Source organism: Mesoplodon densirostris, chromosome 3, assembly GCF_025265405.1.
Source record: "Mesoplodon densirostris isolate mMesDen1 chromosome 3, mMesDen1 primary haplotype, whole genome shotgun sequence".
In the NCBI taxonomy this organism is placed as follows: Eukaryota; Metazoa; Chordata; class Mammalia; order Artiodactyla; family Ziphiidae; genus Mesoplodon; species Mesoplodon densirostris.
The window spans coordinates 149269696-149296106 of NC_082663.1; the positions used below are offsets into that span (position 1 = coordinate 149269696).

General features: G+C 59.3%; 1 protein-coding gene across 4 annotated transcripts in view; it reads right to left on the bottom strand.

Moving 5' to 3' along the window:
• Positions 1 to 26411, bottom strand: part of KDM4B (lysine demethylase 4B) — a 140156-nt gene that overhangs the window by 20550 nt on the left and 93195 nt on the right. For 2 of the 4 annotated variants that reach the window (XM_060094404.1, XM_060094403.1), the window contains exons 10-12: positions 11269 to 11465; positions 3494 to 3595; positions 2946 to 3145 (exon numbers count right to left, since the gene is read on the bottom strand). In XM_060094404.1, the coding sequence (XP_059950387.1) occupies positions 2946 to 3145; positions 3494 to 3595; positions 11269 to 11465 (499 nt within the window). Of the gene's footprint in view, positions 1 to 2945; positions 3146 to 3493; positions 3596 to 10265; positions 10822 to 11268; positions 11466 to 26411 lie in introns of those variants that run through there. The other 2 variants (XM_060094405.1, XM_060094406.1) reach the window with 2 other exon arrangements.

Here is a 26411-nt window from a genome sequence, read left to right on the forward strand (position 1 = left end):
CTTCGGGCTGAAGCCAAGACCCTTGGGACGGGCGTCCTCCCACAGGCCCCAAGCGGGGTGTGCGTCCTCTCCTTTTACCCTCCAACATCCCCACTGGCCTGCCGAGGTGGCGTCCAGGGCCCGGGTCCCCAGATTTCAACCTGGACTCTTTATTTCCACCTGCTTTTTCTCCCACTTACCCCACCCCCATGAGAGCACCGATGCCCCCTGGCAACTTTGCAAGGTGCCACCTGGGGCGGCCCGGGTACAGAGCCCAGCCTGCTCCTGCCCCGCTCCACACAGCCCACCCTGGGGCAGGGCGGTCACCACCCCAGTCCTTGCCAGTCACACCAGGGACTCCCGCCGAGTCTCCCAACCTCTTGGGCCAGAACCCCAACCTAGCCATGTCAACCACTGTCCTAACCTCCCTACAGCTTAGCTCCATGGCCTCTGGAGTCAGATGCAAATGCCTCACCTGTCGATGGGACTCAGGGCCCTGGATCCCAGAGCCCACGGCAGAGGGTCCATCATTCATTCACCCACCGCAGCCCATGCTCCGACTCGCCCCACGGAACTGGGGCCTGGAGCACTCACGACACAGGCACAGAGCCGGAAGGACCACGTGCCCCTCCCAGCTGCAGACCACCCACTCCAAGGGAGCCCCTCTTGGTTTTGGCACGTTTACTCTGTTACAGGCTAAACTGTGTCCCCCAGATTCCTATGTGGAAGTCCTAACCCCGGGGCCTCAGAATGCAGCCACATTTGGAAATAGTTATTGCTAATGTCATGAGTTAATAAGATGAGGTCATTAGGGTGGGCCCTCATCCAATGTGACCGGTGTCCTTCTGAAAGGCAAAATGCAGACAGACTGGCACAAAGGGAGAGGCCGTGTGAGCGTGAAGGTGGCCGTCTACGAGCCAAGGAGAGAAGCCTGGAACAGACCCTCCCTCGTGGTCTCAGAAGGAACCAGCCTTGCCCACACCCTGACCTCGGACTTCTGGCCTCCAGACCGAGACACAATGAACCTCGGTTCCTGAAGCCCTGTGTCGGGTACTTTGTCACATGGCAGACCCAGCAGACTCGGATGCTTCCCTAAACAGCCCAGTGTCTGCCTGGCGTGTTTTCTGAACTTTAAGTAAACGGGACATGGGGCGTGGGTGCCCGTGTGACATTCGGGGCTGCGTGTGAGGGTCACCCCAGGGAAGAGCAGTGGCCTTCACTGCAGCCCAGGACAGTGTCCTTGCTCCCGCCTGCAGGCCGCTGGCCGGTCACATAGCCCTGACCTCTCCCGACCCCTCTTCCTTGGGCCTTGCTCCCTCCGGCTGCGTCGAAATCAACATCCCCCAAGGCCGCTGGCCAGCACCTTTGCAGGGAGCCCCCCTAACACGTGCAGCCCCGTTTATGTTACAGCGCCTCCTTGTCTTTCAAAAACGTCTCTTAATTTTCTCCACAAAGTTATTTTATTTTCTGTTACGTCTGTTCCAGCCTGCATCACCCTCTGGATGCTTTCATTATAGGTAGGATATTCTTCAAAACCATGTGTTCTGTGAACACCCGTACGTGACAAGTGTGGTGCGGCTCTGTGTGTCCAGCGCGTTTCGGGCAACTCCGCTAGCTCCCTGTGTCACCAGGCCTCAGCCTCTGGGTCCATTTCCACGGGGTGATCGTGCCTGCGCACAGACTGTGCCGACGCACACCCCCTCCCCGCCCCCCGCCGCCTGTGTCTTGCCTCCCCAGACTGTCCAGACCCTCCCGTGTGGAGCGGGCTGTTGCGTGATGCCCACCAGGCAAGTGGCATGCCAGGCTGTCTGGGACAGGCCAGCACGCAATTTACCCGGGAAACTTTCCAGTCTTCCCTGCCTCCAGCTCCTGGGGGCCCCCCGCAGGGACACTCCCCCTTCCAGCCCGTGGGGACATCAGGGGCATGCGCCTACCCCTCTCGGTGCCTGGTGGACAGTCACCTCAAATGCCACATCATCTGTGACACCAGCCACGAGCACCCCGGGGAGGGCCTGACCCCAAGCCGGGCAGAGCTGTGCGGGCTCACCTGCTCCAAGACACAGTCCCGAAGAGGAGCCCTCCAGCCACCTACGGCCCGTGATGGGGGCCTGAGGCACTGCTGCCTGGCAATCTGCCACCAGCCCCCCCAGCCCCGCCCAGCCCCTCCTTTACACCTGGGGGGCAGCTGCTAGGTGCAAACGTGTGAGCAGCTGAAGCTGCAAATTAGGAAAATGAAACCAGCCGTGGAAAAGAAAAAGGAGCACCGTAAAACATGGGAGTGGGGAACGTTCAAACACTCACGGAGTGATATTCCGCGACTAACGGGCCCCAGGCAGTGTAAATGGTACGGTTCTGAGACACACCCACCATGGTGCCCAGATACATTTTTTTTGTTCAACGCCAGCCTGCAGGTGGGGCATCCCCACCGCAGGCACGTCCAGCATCTGGCTGCAAACAGCAGGCCATCCCCTTTCCCAACCGAGCAGAGAACACCTCTGTTACGGACTCAGTGTCTGCGTCCCCTCAAGTTCATGCTGAAGCCCAGCCCTCAGTGGGCTGGTTGGGAGGTGACTGGGTCATGAGAGTGGGGCCCTGGCTAAGGATCAGTGACCTTAGAGGCCAGAGGGCTCACTGGCTCTCTCTTCCCCCTGAGGACATAGTGACAGAAGGTCACATGCAAACCGGCAGGTGGGCCCTCGCCAGCACCAGGCCACACCAGCACCCTGATCTCCCAGCCTCCAGCACCAAGGAATAAAGCCCGTTGTTTCAAGCTGCCCACCTGTGGATTCTGTTTCAGCAGCTGGATGGACTGGGACAGCCTCTCTTCAGTTTCTGGGAGAAGAGGGACTTCTCACAGCACTCCCAGAATGCACATTTTTAGAAAACACCCTCCCTGCCCACAAGGCACATGGATCGGATTCTGAAAGCACGGGGCCTGGCCAGCATAGGCACCAAGCAGGACTGACCTTCGGAGCCCTCGGCTTCCCGGCCCTGCGGCAGCGGCTGGGATTCCTCCTCCTCCTCCTCGGGGTCGGCCTCTGGTGTGGCCTCCTCCTTCATGCCGCCACCGGCCTCCTCCAGGAGGGCCGTCCCAGCTGCCCCCTCGCCAGGAGACTTGGGGTCGTCCGGCTTGGGCTTCTTGGGCTGGCTCCGCTTCCGGTGAGACCTGGAGAGGGAGGCTCATCAGACGGGAGGCGAAACAACGGAGGGGAGAAGCCCTGGGCTGTGCGCCCTGTCCAGCAGACAGAGCCCCCCAGGAGGCCCAAGGAAGCGGGGGCCCTGGGTGGGGTTGGCTCCTGGGGGCAGGGGCGGTGGAGGGAGAGAGGCCTGGGGGAGGGGAGGGGACGGCAAGGGGGGTGTCAAGCGCGTGCCGATGGCAGCTGGAGATGGGATGGCGGGACGACGGGCTCCAGGAGCCTCTGTGTGGTGGGGCGGGAGACACGGGGAGCGTGGGCTCAGATGGAAACAGCAGCTCGTGGAAAATGCCTGCGCGACAGACAAAAGGTGCACTTACGACAGCCCCGGCCTCCTGGTCTGCTCTTTCTTCCTCTCTAGACTTGGTTTCCTCTCCTCCTCAGTCTTTTTCCAGTGTCTGTTTTCTTTCAGACTAATTTGTCTAGAACGTAAACGTCAGGGGGTTTTTCTCTAGGACTTGTGTTAACTCCCTAGACGCTTCGCCACAGGGCCTCGCGGGGCCCCGGGCTCTCCCTGCGTCCTCTCCACCTGCAGGAGCTCCGAGCCCAGAGCCCGCGGTGGCCCCTTCTCTAAGCTGCGCCCCGGCCCCCCTCACCTCCTGCCCACGCCAGCCTCCAGGGCAGGGCCCCGGGCTCAGGGGCTGCGACAGCCCCCGGACGGGATGGAGGGCGGTCCTCAGGCCCCAAGTGAGAATCCCCGCTGAAGCTGAGCTGTGGCTTCTTAGTGAAAACGAGGGGGAATTGGGGTTAAAAAGGAAGAAAGGAAAGCGACAAAAGGAGGGGGGCTGCAGGTTAGTGGCCAGGGCACCCCTGCCGGGTCCTGGGGGGACGTCCTTGCCGGTTCCTGGAAACTTTCCAGGGAGGGGACAGTGCAGCTTTGAGACCTCAGGAGGTATGTGACTGGCCCAGGAGCTGATGCAGGGGCCAGGGCGGTGAAGAGGCTCAGCCTTGGGCAGGGGACACCAGGACAGCCACAGGTTCCGGGTCTCACAGCCGAGGGATTGTTTTGGAGAGAGTTGTTGGCGCTGGCCGTGGCTTCCCTCCCCCAGGGAGCTCTCCATGTGGCTCCAGTGGGGTCAGACACCAAGACCTTATAAGGAGACCCTACAGGGTCCCTGGCAGCCGCACCTCCAAGGACCAAGCACTCACCAAGGGGAAGCAGGGCTGTCTGACTGGGGACGGGTGGGCAGGGAGGCCCCGAGGGCTCCAGATGCCAGGACCCCCATCTCCTCCCAGGGGCGTCTGCAGCAGGACGCTGGGGGCTCACGGCTTCCTTGCTGCCTCCCTGCCCGACGCTGCTGGCCCCGGGGGTGCCTCCTTCTAACTGTCCCCTGACGCTAACCGCTAACCACTGCCTGTCCCTTCCTGCTCAGCTGCCTAACTCGAGGGCCCCTGGCTCTGTGCCCTGAGCCCAGGCAATGCCTGGCACATGACAATCCCTACTTGATGTCTGCAGCATGAACCACCCTGATGACCAAAGGTGGAAAGCAGGGAGCATTCCGGGGAGGGCACGTCATGGGCAGAGGCATGGCATCACACACAGCATGGCGTGCAAGGGCGCACTGCGAGGGGGAGGGGTGCAGGAGGACAGGCGGGCGGGGACAGGGCGGGGGAGTCGGCAACAGATGGGGGCGGGAGGGGGCACGAAAGACTCAGGCCTCCCCGGGTACACTCTCCACACCGAGTGAGTTTGGGAAATGCCGGGTGCAGCCCCAATGCGGACACAGGCGGGAAGCTCCGGGCTTTTCCCCAGCTGTCATCCGGAGGCTTCTCTTGGGGTCTGGGAATGCTGCAGGGCCGGGTGCCCACAAGCAAACCCCCATGCTGGCCCCAGCACCCAGCAGAGGGGCACCCTCCTACCGCCAACTCACCTGGCCTCGGTTTCCTGTAGCGGCCTCGGTTTCCTGTAGCTGCCCGGCTCTTCACCCCCTCTCCAGCCCTCCCCCACCCCCACCAACCCGGAACTGGGTTCTGCCCCTACCCGCCTCAGGGTCCCCAGAGAGCCCAGGCCTTCCTCGGCCTCCGACACACCAGTGGGCTCAGAGCTCTGCCCCCAGCACCAAACCCCCAGCAGCCACCGGGCTGCACTAACGCAGGGACCCACCCCCACCCCCGAATGGGTGGAACTAGGGGCAGAGACGTAGGCGAAGGGACAGGCCCTACTGCAGAGGGGAAAGCGAGGTGAACGTCGGCATGCAAAGGAGAATCTCTTTTGTGAGAACATAAGCTGGGAAATAACACCGGGGGAATCTGGGGTTGACTTGCTGACAGCTGTGGGGAGCTGTGCACACACCCTAATCGCAGTCTGGCTGTAACAGCATCCCCTGGGCCCACTTCCCAGATGCGATGCCTTCCCCTCTTTTAGCCATTTCTTCTTGTATTGACTTGCATGTGTCTCCTCACGCTGCTGCTGTTTTTTGGTTCTGGCTTCTCTGCTGAGTTGCCAGCACAGACACTTAGACTGTGGCCATCCTGCCCACCTCAACCCCTCCTGGCTTCTCTGCCATTTTGGTTGTGGTGAGATTCTATATTACATTTTTCTGATCCTGTAAATATAGTTCATCCGTGAGCAACAGAGCTGCTCACACTGCATTCTTTGCTCGCTCCTTCTGGAGTCAGTAACTGGCCCCCTCTCTTAGACGCTTAGCTTTCCTGGTTATCTCCAAGATCTTGGTGTGGCCTCCTAGGCAGGGGTCACATGCTCCTCAATGACACCCCGAGGCCCTCCTCTTATCTTGAGACTGCCTTGGACTCTCCTGAGTTGGATCTGGTTTCCTTGATCCCATGTCTTCCTTGGTTGATGCCCTTGTTTAGCTTGAACACATCCTCCAGCAGCTTTCTCAGAAAGGAGGGGGAACCTGGGACTTTGCTTGTCCAGAAAGATCTTTATTCCCTTCCCATAAGAAGTTGGTAATTTGGCTGGGTATTTCTGGGCTGAAATGATTGCTCTCCTGACCTTTAAGACCCTTGTCCTTTGTCTATTAGCTTGTAGCATCATGATCGCCAAGTCCAGTGCTGTTTGGGCCCTGCTGACCTGTTTGTTCCAGAGGCTTTGCAATCTTCTGTTTAACCTGAGTTGTGAAAAGTCTGCATTCTAGATTTCCTCAAGCTGGCTCCCAACCCACCTCTTACATTTCTTTGCTCTCTTTTAAATTTTTTTTTTAAAGTTGCGTTGGGTCTTCATTGCTGTGCATGGGCTCCCTCTAGTTGCAGCGAGTGGGGGCCACTCCTCGCCACAGTGCGCGGGCCTCTCACCGCGGCAGCCCCCCCTCGTTGTGGAGCACAGGCTCCAGGCGTATGGACCTCAGCACTTGTGGCTTGCAGGCTCCAGGGCACAGGCTCAGTAGTTGTGGCGCACAACAAGGCACAGCCTCAGCAGTTGTGGCTCAGCTGTTCCGTGGCATGTGGGATCCTCCCGGACCAGGGAACGAACCCGTGCCCCCTGCATTGGCAGGCAGACTCCGAACCACTGCATCACCAGCGAAGTCCTTTGCTCTCTTTTAAATGTCCAAGAGCCATCTCTTTGCTAAAAGCCTTTTTGTTTATACAGCAGGTTCTTCCATAAATGCCAAGTCACCTGCCCTCTCGCAGAAGTTAGTTTTCTTCTGCTCACTGCATGGCCTCTCCTGTGGGGTCCCGCTTTTCTTTTATTTGTTTGAGACTCTTTCACATTGAGTTTCCTCAGGGGTTTAGGGACCCCTGGCTGTGATGTACAAGGGACTAACATGTTCGCTGGTAGCTGTGTGTAAGCAGGGCTCCTAGAAGGGGAGTGGGCAGGTGGGAGCCCTGTCACTTCACGGGGGACCCCCGATATCACATGTGTGGCTTTGTTCCATTGGGCCACTCTGATCCGGCCTGCGGTTGGGGATGTGAGGCTGGCAGGTCCGATCTCCCCAGCAGTAGGGCCAGCGCCTTCTGCTGGGGGATGGGGTGGAGGAGGAGGCCCTGAGCTCAGCGATGCCTCCAGCACACCGCGGTCCCCGCTCCAGCAGGCGCCCGTGCCTGAGTCCCAGGCCTTGTGGCGTGAACCAGCCCACTCCCCGTCTGCAGGTCCATGGACTCGAGTTTTCTCTGTGCTGTAAAGTCAGGTGTCACTTGCCCCTCTTTTCCTTCCTTCGGAGTCTGCCGATGCTGCTCGTCCCCTCTCCTCTTCCCTGCCCCTCCTTTACAGTCGTTTTCATGGCGTTTCAGAGCAGGGTGGACACAAACGTGCACTTTACCTGCCAGGCTTAACGGGATGTCACTTGGCGAAGATGACAAGAAACGAGTATTGGTACTGAGTCCAAATCCCTACATTGATATTTCCAAGATGGGAGCAGGTGTCCTTGAACCTCAGGTGGCAGGAAGGCAGGGTGAGGGGGCTCACTGAGGGGCCCAGGGCACACAACCCCTTGGGTATCCCAAGGCGGGGCTGTTGCCCAGAACTCTGACTCCCTGGGGGGGACTTGGGGCTTCCTGGCCAGGAGTCGCAGCCCCTTCCTCCAGCGTTCCCTGACCCACGGCGAGTAGGTGTGGCGTTCGGTGGGTTTTCTGGTGAAGTCACAGGGACAACAAGCTCCTGGGGCCGCAGGGGCTGGCAGGCCCCATAGTCATGGCCCCTTCTGAGTGGACAGGAGCTGCACTGGGGGAAAGGGCTCAGGAGCGCGGCAGGGTCAGGGTGGCTGGAAGGAGTGGGTTGGAGGTGCAGTCGTGTACAGCCTGGCCAGGGCATCAGGCACACGGGGAGAGGGGAGACCAGACTGGCTCCTCGCAGGTCTGGGGGCAGCAGAGGGGGCAGGGATGTGCTCCCTGGCTCCTTGTTTCCACGGTGACCGAGGATGGGAGGTGGAGAGGTGGTGGGCGGGAGCTGCTGGGCTGGGCGAGCAGGGCTAGCGGGCTCTAGCCTCCTGCGTGGGAAGCTGGAGGTCCCGCCAGGGGGAGCAGCAGAAGCTGGGGAGGGATGGGGCGCCGTGGGTCCGGAGAGGAGCACGCTTCCCCTCCCCCACTTCCCTCTAAGCCCGGCTACTCAGATGCTCTGCACAGGGTGCGTGTGAGTGTCCAGCAGAGTGCACACCTGCTGGAACACGTGGGCAACGCGGAGCATTCCTTGAAGCTCTCCTTGAAAATAATCAGGAGCCGAGAAGAAAACACATCCTGCATATGGAGGAAGGCTGCACATGGAGGAAGGCTGCTCAGGGAGGCAGGAGCAGGGGAGGGGAGCAAGGTGAAGACGCCAGCTGGGCAGGGGTCCCACCTGGCGGCGATGGCGAGGGGGCCACGCGGCACGGACAAGAAGGTCACAGGTTACGGGCCCTGTTTGGCATGAGGCGGGGTCAGTTCACCTGACAAGACCTAGGCGTGGAAGGTAAATCCACGGGAGGGCGTCCTTTTCTCCCAAAGGAGCCAACACCTGCCTCTGCTCTGAGGTGACATCTGGGGCGGGGTGCAGGGGGCCGTCAGGAAGGCTGGGCCCTCAAGGGGCGGGCGCCTGGCTGAGCCTGTCTGAGTGAGGACCAAGGAACAGACGCAGCATCCCAGAGGAGCAGGCAAGGCTGCACAGGGAAGGGGGCGCGGGAGGGTGCCCACAGCAGGCAGACGAGGAGCCCACCCCAATGCCAAGCCCTCGGGAAGGGACACTGGGAGATGTCTGGGGACATCTGTGGTCGTCTCACTGGGGGGCTGCTCCTGGCATCAAGTGGGCGGGGGTGGGGATGCTGCTCAACCCCCCACGGTGCCTGGGACAGCCACCCACAGAGGATGTCAGCAGTGCCGAGGGGAGACCCTGGTCTAGGGACAGAGCCAGATTTGCCCCCATCCCCTATCTGGCAGGAGTCAAGGATGCTACTAGGCTGGTGCCACCCCTCCCCCCAAACCAACTCTCCAACAAGGGAGGCTCAGGGGAGCTGGCAGCCCTGGAGACAAGGCCCAGCTGGGCGAGGACAGGTTGGCCATGTGGCCAGGAGAGAAAGTCACAAGCGACTCCTGAGGGCCACTGCCACTGGCGGTGGGTGGGGCGGGGGCAGCGGCTTCCAGCTTGGCATTGGGCCTCCAAATGTGAGTCCCCAGTCAGCCTCTTAAGAGAAAGCCCCCCACAACCAATGACTTTTTTAAAAAGTCGGGGAAGCAGCCTTATTTTACATACTAAGGCTTTAAAGAAAATTGCATCCTTGGGAACACGACTTAATTTGTTATTCAGTCCCAGGTCGGCACACAGGGAGGGGAGGTGGGAGAGAGGGACGTTCCAGAAAGGACGCCTGCCGTGCAACATGATGAGGGGACAGGGAGGGGGTATGGGGCTCTTTGTGCACAGAAGGTTCCGGCCAAGACCCGGCGGCCGGGTCCCCGTCCTCTGGGCAGGCTCCTCTGACAGCCTCTAATCCCATTCCATCCTGGAATGAGGCCCCAGTCCTTGGCTGTCACTCTGTTGACCAATTAGTCTGAGCCATCACCAGTCAACCATTATGCAAATGCAGGATCACTCCGCTCCCTCCCTCGGGAAAGAGCGGGAGCTGCAGCGGATCAGCCTCACCAAGAAGGTGCTTTTCGTGAGGAACACACAGGAGAGCGCGGAAAGTCAAAAGGAGAGACAACAAAAGAAATCAGAAAAGAGAGACACCTTCACGCGGGCTGTCAGGAGCAGATGGGAAAGCACCCAGGAGCTGAGAGAACATTCTCAGAGAGGGGCCTCGGGTGGGGAAAACACAAGGATGAGGGCGCGCAGAAAGGAGAACAGGCCCAGCGGGGAGAAGGTTCTGGGCTGGGCGTGACCTCTTGGCCAGGATGATTTCTCCCAGTTTCTGCAGAGCGCTGGGGTGCCACCAAGGATGCACTGCCCAAGGAACACACTGGCCAAGGCCCCACCCCTCAGGGACCAGGTTCTGGGGGAGGCGCCGCCCTTGACCAATGGGGACAAGACCCGCCAGCAGTGACCAAGGGCTACAGATGGAAACCTCACCCGAGGCTCAGATCCGACTGCAGCCTGTTTGTGCCGCCTACAAGCTAAGCAGGATGTTTACGTTTTTAAATGGTTCAAAAGTTAAAAGAATAATAACATTTTGTGGCATGTGAAAGTGATATGAAATTCCCACGCCAGTGTCCATAGATAAAGTTTTATTGAGACTCGCCATGCTCATTGTTTACGGAATGTCTTACTGTCCAGGGCGACTGCCGTGGAGCCAAGTGCTCAAGGAAGAGCCTGCTGAGCCCTTGAAGCCCTAACACCAACATGAGGATGCTCTGGGCCGCCCCGCCTGCTCCAGCCATACCCCAGGCCCAGCGAGGACCTGCCGACCGTTCCTTGGGCACCAAGAAGGAATCTGTTTGAACCCTGTCCACAGACAGCTCAGGCCCTGAGAGCCTGGACGTTTCCCAGAGAAAGAGCATGATGGAGTCGGACGCTTCCGAGGCCGCATGGCACTGCCCCTCAATCCCCAGCTCCGCCACCCACATCCCGGTGGCCTCGGCGCAGATGCCAAGAGGGGGCGGCCACTCTGCCCTCTCCTTCCCCGCCGGACACCAGGCAGCGGCCGGGCAGGGACCATGCTGGGCCAGAAGGGGGGCCTCTGAGATGGAATGGGGTGGCAGAGGGCATCCGGGGGAGAGGTCTCTGTAGTCACCTCCGTGTCCGCGGATTCAAGCAACACGTTATCCGAGGCACCAGAACAAGCATCTACAGACGCAAAGGGGCAGGGGCGTGGCTCTCATGGAGGGAGCTCGGGGCCTGTGCCCCACAGCTCCTGCCATAGCTCAGAGTCAAGAAGGGCCACGCGGCCCCGATGCAGAAACGGGGCTCTCACACCGGGGATGGCGCGATAGTGAGCCGGAAGCCTGAGAGGGACGGTGTGTGGGGTCCTGAGAGGGCAGAAAGGGCCCACCTCCCAGGAGCTGGTAGACAAGGAGTGGGTGGGAGCCTGAGTCCCCTGACAACACAGGCAGCGACGGCAGTGGGTCCCCAACAGCCCGCGGAGGAAGTCAGGCCCGAGAAACACTCTGCCTCTGAAAGAGGGAGAAGTGGAGGAGGGAGAGGATGGGGAGGGGGAGGGAGAGGAGAGGGGAGAGGGTGGGGGGACAGCCTGCAGCCCGGCCAGCCGTGGGCCGGGCTCGCTGGGTGGCTCACCTGCGGAGGAGCTTGGCCTTGAGCGAGGCCCGGGAGGCGCTCCAGGTGCTCAGCTCAGGGCTGCTCAGGGCCGTGGGCCGTGTGTGGTCCAGCACCGTGAGGTCCTTGCCCTGCTTCCACATCTCGTAGCGCTCCGGCTGCAGGATGCGCACAAAGACGTCCATGGAGATCTTGACCATGTCCTTCCGGCATGTGCACTGCGTGCGGGTAGGAGAAAGACCACTGAGCCCGCGGGCCAGTCACCCCACACCACGCAGGGCGCCTCGAGTCTACCCCATCCTCCCTAGAAATTCTCTCACGAGACAGGAAAGGGGGTCTTCTCATCCCGATGCGGGGGAAGGTGAGGCTGCTACATCCCCCCAGTGGGAGTCTCTGGCCTCCCCAACAGAGTCGCAGCCCCCCACCTGACCGTGGTCCACCACGGTGCCCCCAGCCGCTCAGGAGCCGAGGCCACATGCTCTGAGCTTCGGCCGCCTCCAGTCAGTTCAAACCAAAATCTCCCTCCTGTCAGTTATGCGTACCCCCGACCAGGTAAAATGCACGTGGAATGTCTTCTAACAGCGGTAATTCCAAAGGTTAGTTAGGAAGAGGGAAAAAGCTGTCAGCCCCCAAAGAGCAAACAAGGAAACAAATGTGATCTGAAGAAGGTGCTCCCCCGCCCCCGTGTCCCTGCCTTGGGCTTTGGGAGAGGAGGCTGGGGACCCAGGAGACTCAGCACCTGGCCCCAGGGCGGCCGGAACTCGCCTCAAGCCAATGCTGGCCTGGCTAGTAGAGTCCCTTGTGCCTGGGACCTTCAAGCGTGGGACAAACAAGCGTAATGAGGACGGGCTGAAATGGGGTCCTTCCTCCCCCTCCTCTGCTGTCTAGACCGTGAAGACGTCTCCACACGCAAACCCCGCGTTCCGGGAGCCTGTCCCTCTATGCCACAGGGTCACGGTGGCCCCCAGGACTGGGCCCCGTGCAGAAGGCGCTACAGCCGTCCCAGAGGAGGTGGGGGCCAGAGAAGCCAGGCAAGGGTTGCAGAAGCCAGGCTTGGGACGGCAAGCCCTCGGTCAAGGGGAGGAAATCAGACAGCCCTGGTGTCCTAGTTACCTGCGGGCTAAGGCCAAGAGCAAGAGGGAAGGAGAGACCGAGGGGACCACTGGTCTAGGGCAGGGCTGGCGAGCTGCCCACAAAGGACCAAGCAGGATAGATGCTTCCAGCTGTGCGGGTCACTGATCTCTGTTAACAATCTCTCAGCTCTGTCGTCACTTGGGAGCAGCAAGATGGACTCGTAAACAAATGGGTGTAGACGAGTGCAGATAAAACTTTATTTACAAAAAAGGCAGAGGGCCGGATGCGGCATAGGCTGAGGTTTGCCGGCTCTTGGTCTAGACTCTAGAGGACAAAGCAGCACCTGGCGGTGGGCAGCCACCTTCTGGGAGATGAGCTTCCCCAGGGATGGCTCCACGAGGGACCTCAGGGTGGGCCTGACCCTGGGGGGCCGAGCTCGCCTCCCTCTGAAGGGGCACTGTCCTTGCCTCCTTAGGGGGACGAACCTGTCCTGAGCATTGCGACAGGAGGCCGTGGGGCAGTCACCCCTCAGGGACACCCGCACTGCAGCCCTTGCAGCTCTGACTCTAAACACCCCCGTCAGATAAACAGGCTTATCCCTTTTTAAGCCGTTCCCCAAACCACAGCTTAAAAAGTGTCTCTGGATTTTTTTTTCCAGGCTGCATGTGTGTGTATGCACGTGTGTGTGTGCGCGCGCGCGTGTGTATGTATTTAGAATTGCGTATGCGTTCATTTTTCATCCCATGCAATTTCAAAGGACATTATGAACGTGTCTCCGTTTTAAATGCACATCTCGCCTCTGTTTACAACCACCCGTCACTGCCACTTTCTCAAAGGAAATGAAGAAAGCGGAAGGAAAAGACTTAATCGAATGCAGCGATTATGTATCTTGCCCCCACGAGCCCCTCCCGACTTCCCTCAATTGGCTCAGAAACAGCAGGATATTTATGACCCGGAGCCTGAGGCTGCTGGGGGCGGCCCCCATCCTGCCTGCTCCCAGGCCACATCCGGGAGCTCCACTTGGGGACAGCAGTAGCCTGACCACACCAAGTGGGAGGGAATATTTATGACCCAGCGACTCCCCACAAACTCAATTCAGTTAATGAGAAACTGCGCAGCAGAGAAAGGCTGGCGGTGTAATTTGGCTGTGGATGGCGAGAGCACAGATGGCACCCGGGTTCCAGATTCCTGGCTGGCCGCGGCGTCAACACCAACAGCAGCTTAAGAGATTTGTATCAAGCGGCCTTGCAATTGCTTTTCCTTAAGTAATTAAAAAAAGCACCTGTGTGTACCGTGGAGGGGATGGAGGGGACCCGGAGCACATTGCCTGTGTCCCGGAGCCCGGCCCGCACCCCTCACCCAGCCAGGGCACAGGGCTGGGAATACCCACCCTCACGTCTCCGTGGGGTTCTGGTTGTGGTGGGGTTTGTCGCTGGTGGGGACCAAGGTGTGGGGGGCATGGGCACCAGGGAGGAAATGGTGGGAAGAAGGCAAGGCCCCTTGGGTCGTGGGGGACAGGAGGGACAGCCCCCGTTTCAGGACACAGCAACAGTCACCTCCGTGGGCTAAGCAGTTGAGCACCACAGCCCCATCGCCTTGTTTCAGCTCACAGTTTGGCAAAAGAATTTGCTAAGACCAGCGAAAAGATCCGGCTACTTAAAAGCAACTTCCAGGGGCTGAGCGCGCCAGACCGTCCCCACGGACCCTGCACCACTGTCTTCTGATCTGTGGCCCCTGCCCAGCAGAACTGCCCACGCCGCTGTTTCACTTCGGGCCTGCGAGTAGGCACGGAGGCTCTGAGCTGCAGGGCCGTCCTGGAAATGGGGCTCAGGGAGGGCGGGAGGCCGGAGGCTTGGGGCACAACCCTCAGGGCAGCGCCCAGGGAGGGACTGCGTCCTCCCCTCCAGCCCGGCGGGCTCCCAGACCTTCCTGAGGACCTGCTGGAGTCACTGCGGCTGTGTCTGCTGCTTGCTCTCCAGCTCCTGAGCTCAGCAGCCCCAACAACCGGAGACCAGCCGCAGTGGGCTCTCCCCGGGACCAGGCCTGGCCATTAGTTCTGATGGGGAAACCGGGCTCAAAGGGGAGGGAGGAGGCCTGAGGGCCCCCTGCAGCCTGAGCGCACCCCGGGGCCCTCTGTACCTTCAAGACTCAGCCACCAGAACGGCGTGAGGCAGGGCTCGCGCTCCACAAGCAACTAGGTAATGAGGACGCTCAGCATCCTGCTCAAATCAGCCAAGGCGGGGTGGCTGGTGATCCCATTAGTGCCGAGGGGCCATCTGGGGACAGAAGGAGTAAAGGAAGAGGCGGGGGACTGGGGGGCGGACATGCACTGCTCATGGCCTGGGTCCTAGCACCAGCCTCTATGGATGCGAGACAGGCTGCGCTCTCTGTGGGTCCCGACACTGGGCCTGCCCGCCTGGCTGGGGGTCGGCCTCCCGTCCACAGGGCTCTTGGCCCCCATTGGCTCAGCCCCACCCCCAGATTCTGGGCCTGGAACGGTGGTCTCACCAGGTGATGCGAGCAGAGGGAGGTGGCACCCCAACACTCAGAGTAGAACTGGCTCTCTGACGCAGCCTCTCATCAAGGCGGGGCCTGACAGACCCGAAAAGTGCACCTCAAAAAGCCCCTAACAGGGCACCCAGTGGAGCTGCTGGCGCCAAGTTAATTAACGAGGGAGGAACGAGCTGTTTAAAGTGACAGCGGAGAGGAGACACGAGCTCCGCCCCCACCCCCCCCAAGAAGAGGGGGGACAGGATGCCCCCCAGAAGGAGATACCAGTTGCCTGCCGAGCAAAAGGCTGGCAAGGAGGGCAAGGGTGCAGCCCTGACAAGCCACGGGCGAGCCAGCGAGGCCCTTTCCTCCCCTCCCAGGGATCTCACCCAAGGATGTGAGAAATCCAGACAAAGACCGTCTCTGCTTCATCACAGAGAGAAAAACGTGCGCATGCGCACACGCATGCACAGGCCTCAGGAAAACTCTACCCACAGGTCAACCTCTGTGGACCCCCTGGGTAGGTGACAAGAGCCACCCGACGGCCCTGTGAGGGGCTGGTGAACCTTGGTCCTAAGCACCAATTCAACTACAGAAACGGTCTTACAATGGATCTGTTTTCAGAAGAAATACAAAACTCACAGTCAAGAATACATTAAAGCCTCAACTGCGACCAAAAACCTTTAGGGAAAGTCAAGGTTATTCATCAAAACCAACCACGGGGGCTTTCCGGGTGGCGCAGTGGTTGAGAGTCCGCCTGCCGATGCAGGGGACACAGGTTCGTGCCCCGGTCCGGGAGGATCCCGCGTGCCACGGAGCGGCTGGGCCCGTGAGCCATGGCCTCTGGGCTTGCGCGTCCGGAGCCTGTGCTCCGCAACACGAGAGGCCACAGCAGTGAGAGGCCTGCGTACCGCAAAAAAAAAAAAAAAACAACCACGGTTCTTTCAATGGGGGGAGGGGGGTGTCAAACAATTTTGTAGTATTTGTTTTTCTAAATCTCTTTACTGAGCAAGTATATCATTTAAGTTGGTTGGGGGTGGGCAGACTGTGAAATCTGGCCAGCCACCTGTTTTTGTAAATAAAGTTTTATTGGCACACAGCCCAGCACACGGCCCTGCCCACGGCCACAGTGGTGCTGCTACAGCAGAGCTGAGCAATTACACAGCAACTGGATGGCCCCCAAATCCACAAATATCCACTATCTTGTCCTTTACAGAGTTTGCCAAACCTTGATTAAGTCACAGAATAATTTTCACAAGGTATCTTGAAGCCCTGACCCCCCCAGTGTGTCTATCTGCAGAGAAGGAATTAGGAGGTGACGAAGGTTAAATGAGGTCATAGGGTGGAGCCCTAATCCTAGAGGACTAGTGTCCTTTTCAGAAGAGTAACAGAGACAGATCTGCCCCCTGCCCCCGCTGCCCCCATGTGAGGACACAGCAGGAAGCTGGCGGTCCACATACCAGGACTAGAGTCCTCACAGGAAGCTGACCCCAGTGGCACCCTGATCTCATGCTCCCAGTCTCCAGAAGTGTGAGGAATAAATGCCTGTTGTTTAAGCCGCCCAGTCCCTGGTACCATATTTCTGCAGCCTGAGCCGACAGAAGACAGGTGTCAGCCTGGAAACTTACTGCAGTCCCGCTTTTTACTGAGCATAGCAAGCTGCACATCCCCACCACCTGCTGCCAGAATCTGACTCTCACCAGGTGCCAGGAAGCACCCAGAACCTGGCACACAGAGGCCTGGCCTCGGGCTCCACCTCCTCAAGGCTGCACCTGCTTTCACAGCTGCAGCCCGAGCCGACCACTCTCGGGGGAACGTGCCCCCCACCAGAGCCCCTGGGGACCTGAGCAGTGGGCCTAGGCCAGCTATGCACACCCCCAGCCGGGCCAGGCCCGGACCCCACTTCAAAAGAGACTCGGGGGCCCAACAAAGGGACCAGCCCCATGCTGTCTGGGGTCGCCAAGTCTCCTTCCTACAGAGGTACCAGCTTCTAAACCCGAGCCACGGATCTCACACGTTGTGCCGGGGACGGTCATAGGTTTTCTGGTTTGTTTTGTTCTGTTTTGGCCATGCCGCAGCATGTGAGATCTTAGTTCCCTGACCAGGGATCGAACCCGTGCCCCCTGCAGTGGAAGCATGGAGTCTTAAACACTGGACTGCCAGGGAAGTCCCGGTTTTCCGTTTTAATGAACTCAGGCGCTCATAAATGGAGGAACGTGGTAATGAAGTTCCCTGAAATGACACCTAAGGAATGAAGGGGTCAGATCCTTGGTCACCTCGCCAGGGCCTATGGCAGGAGATGCAAAAGGGCCAGGCTTGGGGGTGACTTTCTCTTCTATTTTTTGTGGTGGTAGGTGTGCAGGTGGGCCCTTTTTCTTACTGAACCCATCCCAATACGCTACACCTACCTGCAGTCACATGCTGTACGCAGCTCAGAGACACGTCTAAGATGTGGCCCAAGTTCCAGGTAGGATGGATATAAGACTTCCTAGAGCTTCCAAACAGCCTGGCCCGCAGTGGAAGCACACTTTAAGGGTTTCAATTTCCCAAGGTTTTAGTTGTTTAAAAAGAAAGGCACTGATCTTAGATTAGATCCAGCAACTGAAGCCATAAAATCCCAGAGCAAAATGGTTTCTCACTTTTAGCTCACAGAGTCTGTCTTCCACGGCTGAACAATTACATGCTCCGAGCTAATCAGGCTGAAGGGCTGTGGCCTCACGGCCCAGCGCCTGGCCCGGCCCTGCAGCAGCTGACAGTGAGATGGGGAGAAATAAACACACGCGAGGGGGCAGGAACATGGGGGCAGAGAAGGGCCACGCCCACCCGAGGTCCGTCCGAGCCTTCCTCTTGGCTGCCAGGAACAAGCACCTACTGTGTGCTCTTCAGGTCCTGCCCCTCCAGCTCCAGGCGCTCTTTACCCAGCTAAGGCCCTGGGCGGGGGGACCCTCCTCCCGCCTCCTCACACCCCAGTAACTGACCCTCATGGACTCGCCAGGGTCCCCAAGGACCCCGGTGTGCACATGGCTGTCCTACTGCAGTTCTGCACGAGGAGGGGGTGCAGAGAGGGAAGGGGGGAGAATACGGGGGGTGGTGGGGGAGAGAACAGACAGAGGGGGGTGGGAAGGAGGGGGCAGGGAGGGGTCGGGGGCAGCAGGAGCCTCACAGGGCAGCACCCCGGCCGCTGGGGCCTGGGCCATTACCCAGGGAGCCTCCTGTGACATAAATGCCAGCCTATGTGAGGCCCCACCCATAGCTTCATCCCATCACAGTCCCATACAGAAGGCTGAGGGTCCTGACAGCACCCGCCAGGGGCTCAGTAAGACGCATACTTGTCACTTCCAAATGACGAATGGCGAGAGTTACCACCGTGGAGCTGAGGGACTCTGGGCCTAATCTGAGCACCCAGCCAGGAGCCGGGAGCCGGGAGGCTGTCGCCCGTGTTAGAAGACTGACACATCAAACCGGCGACATTCATGCCTGGGTCTCCCAGGACCCGATTCTAAGTTTGAAGAAAATGAGAAAACAGGGTAGGGCGGAGGTTTGTCGCTGGTTATCAAAGCAGGGGCCCCACGCAAAGACAACAGAGGTTTTTTCTCACCAAAGCATGAAAAAATAGAAATTAGAATGTCGCGGGGCTCAGAGCGGGTGGCCCCTGGGCCCAGGAGCGCTCGGCTCGAGCTGGGGGGCTCCCGGCAACCAGTGGACGGGCACCGGGTGCCCCACACCAAGGGTATGGGGCAGTGGCACCTCCCAGGGACTCCCGAATCCTCTGGGGAAGGAGCCTCGCAGCCTCTGAGCCCCCGGGCCCATTCCTCTGTTCCCCTCACCCACTCCCACTCATCCCCGGCCTTGATCCTTGGTGACATCCACCTCCACCTGCTGACCCTTCCAGGGGCCCATGGAGGCCCTCACCCTTGAGCCACCCCGCACCCATGGCTGCAGGGCGGGAGGACGGCACCGTGGGGACAGGCAAGCACCACGGGCCAGCTGTTCGGGGTCTAAATGGGGCTGCGCACAGCTGCCACCTCCTCTTCTCCTGAAACCACAGCTCAGGGACTTGTAAGAAAGGCGCATCATCAAGCACAGGCAGAGGGAAAGGAGACAAAGAAATGCTCCCAGGCTGGACAGGGTGAGCGGCCAGCAAGGGGTGGGATGTAGGCGCAGGGGAGCTGGACCAGCAGAGGAACTGGCCACCACAGCCAACGCACACCCGGGTCCTCTGAAAATGGGGGGTTGGGGGCACTAAACTACGGAGGTCGGGGCGAGGGCCATGGGAGGATGCTAACCCCTGCTCCCCTACCCACCTTGCCCACATGGGGATGCCAGGCAGGGGAAGGATGTGGGCGCCACCCCCAGAACCAGGGGGAAGGGGTCACGTCCATACGGAACCTGGTGGCACAGGCTCCGGCCGCCCTCTGCACCCCCTTCCACATCCTCCCCCGAGGCAGGAGGCCGGGAAGCCCTTCCCTGCACAACCTGGCCAGTCCAAGGGGAGGGACCCAAAGATGCTGATATTGGGAGACCCCAGCCCCCCCGGTCACCCCACAGCATAGCCTCAAGCGAAAAAGACCTGCCCTGTGTCCAGAGCTGCCACCAGCTTCAGAGTCCCAACCCACCATCACCCCCACCAAGTGTCACAGTCCCCACTCACAATCATTACTGCCAAGCTCCACGGCCCCCACTCATAATTATTAGTGTCAAGCATCTACTGTGGTCTGTGGAGACTGAAACAAATGGAAAATACAATGGGAAAGAAAAGACAGAGAAGCCAATTTCCAGAAGAGTTTAAAATACTCATTGATATCCTCAGAAATAAAAGACACGGCCTCGGGACTTCCCTGGCGGTCCAGTGGTTAAGACTCTGCACATCCACTGCAGGGGGTGTGGATTTGATCCCTGGCCAGGAACTAAGATCCCACATGCCGCACAGTGGGGGCCGAATAAATTAATTTTTGAAAAAAAGTTTAAAAAAAAAGACATGGCCTCATGAAACAAGAACAGAGCCTACAAAACGGAATATACAGAAGACAAAAAAGGGCAGACATTAAAAACACCCAGCAAAAAAAAGCAATGATAGAAAGTCAAGGAATTCCCTCAGGAAACAGATAAAAAAGACAAGACAGGGAATTCCCTGATGGTCCAGCGGTTAGAACTCGGCGCTTCCACTGCCAGGGGCCCGGGTTCAATTCCTGGTCAGGGAACTAAGATCCTGTGGCAAAACAAAACAAAACAAACAAAAAAAACAAGACAAAGCAGAAAAGAGGGAGGAAAAGATAAAGAAAGGGGATCATGGGATCTGAAAATCCACCTAAATGACAGGAGTTTGAAACAGAAGAGAGACTGGAAAGAAAGCCACCTATGAAGTAATTTAGGAAAATTTCCCAGAATCACTAGTTTCCAGGCCGAAAGGGCCCAAGGAATGTCAGGTGGCTAAAATCAGGCTCACACCAAGTACATAATAAAGAAACTTCAGAACACAAAGAGAGGATCTGAGAAGCTTCTTGAAGGGAGAAAGGCACATCACCTGCCCAGGGTCGGGAATCGGAAAACCAGCTGGCTTTCTGCCACAGCAGGGAATGAAGACCACAGGCGGGCCAGGCCCTCGAAGTTCTGAGGGAAAACCATCACCCAAGGAGATGTCGATACCCAGCCAAACTGTCAGCCCCTGTCCGCAGCAGAGATTTCTGGGAGAGCACCTCAAATTCCATGGTCAGCCTTTCCATTGAGGTGTTTTTCTCTTTTTTTGTTCCCTATTTTCAGACGTGGAAAGTCTCAGAAAATGTCATTGCCCTGCTCTTTTCTTGGAAGTCCCCAGAGGATGTGTCCCTCCAACACAAGGTCAGAGCAGGGCCTTTAAAGAGAAAGGGAGCGAATGCTCTATCACCCCACCATCCTCTTTGCTTCCCAGGAAGCGCCCAGATGCTGATGGCGCTGGAGTTGGTCCCACTGGATCCAGGGGCCCCTCTGCAAGCATTCTGCTACCTGTAAAGAAACTATCAACCCATTGGCTCAGGTATGAGCCCTGCGTCTTCCCTGGGAGGCAGGGCTGGGGCAAGATGTGAGAAAGTCATCATAACAGACCCTTCTAGGGGAAGAGGTCCAGCCTCATGCAATCAGGGTTTGAAATGAGCTAACGCCCCGAAAGCTCCCAGTACTGGAGCATCCCGATCCTAAAGCAAGACCCCTCCCTCCTATTTCTCCGGCCCCTTCCCCTCCCACTCACACGGACAGTGAAAGGCAGCGGGGCTGTTCTCTGTGTCTGATTCCCCAGCCTGTTACTCTATGCTCAATGCCTAAGGAATTATGCTTTACAAACCATAATAATCCCATGCAAAACTGAAATCACATAAAACGGTGTGCTTTGGGAAAGTGTGTGCTTTGGGAAAGAGACAAAATGAAAACCACGTTGAAAGCCAGACCTTCCTTTAACATCTCAGCTCAAAAGGAAAACTCGCCCAAATTCCAAGCCCAAACAGTGGGGAAAGGGGACTCCACTGACCACCCACCCCTCTCCCGGTGCAACCCTCCCCTCCTCCCCCCCCAACCCCGGCCTGTCCCCAGTGACCTTGAGGGCTCAGTCTGCGGGTCTCCCTGGGCGGGGCTTCAAACAAGATCCTCCGAAGGCACGGCTGGGGGCTCTTTGGGGAGCAAACACACAAAAACCTTCCACAGAGCCTAACAACTCCAGACTGACACCTGGGCCCCCCAGTGCCTGAGATGTAAAGAACGTGGAAGCCTGGGGAGTTGGGGGGACCCTCACCAGAGGAGAGCGAGGGCCCCCATCCCCCAGCAGCTGTTCACCCCCAGAGCCACACACACAGACAGAGCTCAGGACAGACTGCACGGTGGGCGCGCAGAGTCTGGGGAACAAAGGGCAGCAGATCCTCCCTCCCCTCCCCCACCCCTCCCACCCCCGCTGTTCCCACTTTCTGGAGTCTCCTTCCGGGCCATCCCAACACACGATGCAGATGTCTTTTCCTCTCCAGAGAAGAGCCCCTCCAGTCACTGCTTACATGGTGCCTTCCCCAGAGATGCAGGGCGTAACCAGCCCCTGCACCCCTCTCGGGGGTGCACAGTGTTCCAGTGCCCAGATGGCTCATCCCGCACGCGGGCATTTAGGTTGTTTCTAGTCTCCTACTACCTGTTTAAGCACCCACATATATTAAGTTAATACAAACCTGGCTGCAGTGACCATTAACTTTGCTTCCCTCGGTTCCTGATGGACGTGACCTGCTTTTTCCTTTTCGTTCTACTTTCCTGACTGTTGAGTCCACAGTCTTCAAAACACCAATTCTGATAGAAAACCCCTCAACATCCTTACGGTTCTCCCCACCACAAGCTATGTGCACTCGGCTCAGGGTTCCCTCGGCCACTCAGCTGCAGGAGCCATCACAGAAGGGAGAGGAACTTCCACGGCTTCACTGACGACGGAAGTCACCCCCGACGCCAGGTACAGGAATGCCCCGTCTCACGGAGGTGGAGAACTGGGGTCTGGGGCTGCAGCAGGAGCAGGAAGCCGGCAGCCCCAGGTCCCCCCAGATCCTCCGTGGAGGGTAAGACCCCTCTGCGCTGCCGGAAGCCGGGCGGGAAGGACCCTGGGGGCACTTTGCGAAGACTCACTGTGCAAACACTTACGACATGGGCGTTTCAGGAGGTATTCTCTGCCTCCATAAAATGTTTACCGGCCCCTACAAAAAGCTCGCTGGGGACCACTCCACGCAGCCTGGAAGGCGAGCCTGCCTCTGCAGGCAACTGCCCTGCCCTCTTCCACCAGGGGCCAGTGGCTAGGGGTCTGGGGAACCTGCTGGAATCTGATTCCTAGGGGAATGCACACATTCTACGGTACATCTGTCGGGGGCAACCAGGCCCCCAGGATCCCCAGGTCGAGAAGCCCTGCTCCAGGCTGAGCAGGGCTGGTAGCTTCCTTGGAGTGCCCGTGTCACATCCCTGGCTCCTCTGCCCACCCCCCCACCCCTCCATCCCCAGGCCCCCTTCCCTCCCAGCAGGGCTCTGCCACACCCATCGCCCCCCCTCCCCTGCCCCCGTGCTCTGATCTGAGCCAAGGCACGTGGCACTGACGGCTGGTCACCCCAGCAAAGGTGGAAGTGTCACTGCTGGACCAACGACAATGCCAGGAACACCCTCGCTCCCCCTCGGGAACTGCACTCTGCCCGGGGCCACTCGGCACACGCAGGCAGCTGGGTACAGAGTACAAGGCCGGGAGGACCTGGATCCTGGGGGGCTCATCTGCCATGCTTCCCCTGATTTAAACAGCACCAAGCTTTAGGAGACCACCTCTTCCTAAAAGGTTGAACAGACATTAGAGTTTGCTCATGTCAGATGGCAAAGCGGGAGAGAGGAGGCACAGCAACCAGCCTGAAGACTATTAAACGGGGTTCACTGAGATCATCCCCAACAGCTTTGTGGCGCCGACTCCCTGCCCTCGGGGCTCCTGCCTGCCCTGCTGTGTGCACCGGAGGAGGCCTCAGGATCGCAGACCCGATGTGGGGAGGCCGGGCCAGGCGCGGGCCTGTCTTCCAGCCCACGGCTCGCTTTGGCTGTGCCCCGAGTTGCAGACCCCCGAATGTTCACTGCCCGAGGCACCTCCACGAGGGGCTTCCTCGCACAGTGGAAACGTCCTACGTCTATGTTGTCCCCGAGATCACCACCGGCCCACGTGGCTATGAACTAGCACTTGCTGGTGTGACTGAGGTACAGCACACGTAATTACTTCACTTTAACTAACTTATGGTTAAAGGGCTGTGCGGGCCGGTGGCTTCGTGCTGGACAGCGCGGCCGGGCAGCCCCACATCCCTTCTACTGCCAGCCCCGCAGGCACTGCACCTAAAACCCAGACCCAAACCGTCCCTCCCGTCCACCCCACTTTCTGCTCCTGGGTGTGGACTCACGCTCCTCCCCCACTGCTCCGCAGGGGACAGGGCTCAACAGTGTCCCCCAATGCATGTCTGCCAGGGACCTCAGAATGAGACCTTATTTGGAAAGAGGGTCTCTGCAGACAAGTTGGCTGAGGTGAGGTCACGCTGGAGCAGGGTGGGTTCTAAATCCAGTGACCGAGGCCTTTGTAAGAAGAGGGGAAGCTGGACCCGGACATGGGGACAGGGTCACATGAAGATGGGCAGAGACTGGAGTGATGCGTCTACAAACCAGGGACACCAAGGATTACCGGCCACGCCAGAGGCTGGAAGGGGCAGGAAGGACCGTCCCCTGGAGTCTTCAGCCATGCCACACCTCCACGTCAGACTTCTGGCCTCCAGGGCAGGGTGGGGACGCCTTCCTGTTGCTTTCAGCACCCCTCCCCTGTTGATGGCATTTTGTGACCTGAATACACCAAGGTCTAGAACCACCCCGCCCCCCAAGAAGCCCGTGCTGGTTGACGCTGCCTGCCTACCCGCCGTGCCCTTCGCGGTCTCCCTGGGTCGGAGCGCTCCTGGGCGTCCTGTCCCTCATCTGTGTCCTCCTCTGCACCTCGCAGACTTGTTCCCGTCTCCCAGCAACTTGCAGATGACCGGTGCTGAGCAGATGCTGATGTGGGAGCGACACGTGTGCTTCCTAGGGAACAATCCCGGGGCCGGGGGCGCTTCAGCCCACAAAGTGTTAAGCACCCAGAGACGGGGCAGAAACCACCCTCCCAGGAGCCTGCATCTGTCAGGACCAGAGCTGGCCCCCTGTTTCTGATGTAATTACCCGCACTGCAGCGGGGGACGCGATAACAAACCAGTTCGTTAGGAAATCCACTGGAAGCCCTTGGAAGTGCTTCATAAACAAAACCATTAGGCGCAGGGCTCCCGGGGCTCCCCCATCCTGGCTGGCGGAGCTGCTTCCCAGGGCTGGGCAAAGTCACAGGCCTTTGATCTGCAGGATGCTGCCCCCCTCCCCAAGGTCACTCTCTTTCTTCCTCCACATAAAGGAAGCCTCTTCCGTGGCTGCAGCCCTGCAGCCTAGACAGTTCTCCCGCCTGCTGTGAAGGACCCTCCCACCTCCCCCTCTGTGAGGACGATGATGAACCCAGGCCCTAGGTGCCAGGCATTTCCCAAGGGTGCTCTGCCCGAGGGCCCCACCAGCCCCTCAGCCCTCTCCCTTCACCCACAGCCCCTCCTGCTGACCAGGACCCATGGAGTCCCTCTCCCTCTGTTCTCCAGGCTCCGAGGGGAGCCAGCCTGCCTGACCTCTGTAACAACCTCGTCATCCAAAGCCGCAAGGCGTTTTCCAGGCCAAGAAACAAACCCCATTCACAGGCAGGATAGCAGAAAAGCCCAGATTGAGACTGTGGACTCAACACATGTGGTGTAAGGAAAGTAGAACGAAAAGGGAAAAGCAGGTCACTGCCCTCTGGAGCGGACCCGCAGGTGGCATCCCCAGGCAACACGCGCTGGAGATTGTGGCAGGGCGAAGGTGACCCTCGAGGAACCTCGGCAGCCCAGGGCTCTCACCCAGGGGGAAGCCGTTCCAGGGGACACTGGGCGATGTCTGGGGACACCTGTGGCTGTCACGCGAGGGGGTGGGGGGCTCCTGGCATTGAGTGGGTGGGGCAGGGAGGCTGTTCCACACCCCGCAGCACCCAGGACGGCCCCCGGAGATGGTTCAGCCCCAGGGTCCACAGTGCCGAGGTGGAGAAACTCTGATGTGTGGATTTGAATCACAAGCTCCCAGTTCCACCAGGAAAAGCAGCAAAGCCATGCGACAAGGGGCAGCAGGCCCATCAGTGTGAGCGAGCCTGGCAGCGGCCAGCACCCTTCTCCCAGAGCTGTGTGGCCACGTGTCTGCCAGTGGGGACCCCCCAGTGCTGGGAACCCACCAGGGAGGCGGCCGGCGGAAGCTGTACCGTGATGAGCGGGCAGCAACCCCTCCAGAGAGACTGAGGTGCGCATTTCCAGGGCCCACCCTCTGGGCGGGAAGCCTGAACACAGTTGCCTGCAACCCAGGCAGACAACCCCAGGCGCGGGGACAGGAGGGGAAGTAGGAAGGAAGAGACAGGGGCTTTGGGCCGAGGGGGCTGGGATGCCCGCCCATCGCCCACCTGGGGAGAGCCGAGGTCGGCCACATGCTGAGCCACCGGCTCTCCAGAACCTCTGCGGATGCACTCAGAACCCGGAGAAGCCAGGGGAGCAGGGAAGACGCGACGGGCTGGTGTGTTCAGTTGCAGGGGAGGGGGAGGCCTGCAACTACGCTTGAGATTCTTTGCAAGCATTTCCCAAAGAGACAGACAGGAGGTTCATCAGCTGCAAAGTTGTATTGGAGCGGCTTGGGCCACGGGCAACTCCCACCAGCCCTCCCAGCCACAGCAGCGGGGAGCAGGGTGGCCTCTGAACCCCGGCCCGGGGGAAGTCCCTCCCCAAGGGGGCCCACCAAGCACTCAAGTCCTGTCCACGTCTGAGCTGGCGGGGGCCCCTCTCTCTGCTCCCAAGGCTGCTCCCCTAGACCTGTCCTCTAGGGTGTTTTCACTCGGGGGACACTGCCCCTAAGGGGGTGAAAACTCCTTCTTGGGGGCAGAAAAGCCTCACTGTCTTTGAACAGACATGTGGTGTATCCACAGTGTTAGAATCTCACAGAGGGGCAATGAGGAAGAAAGTGTAAAAGTG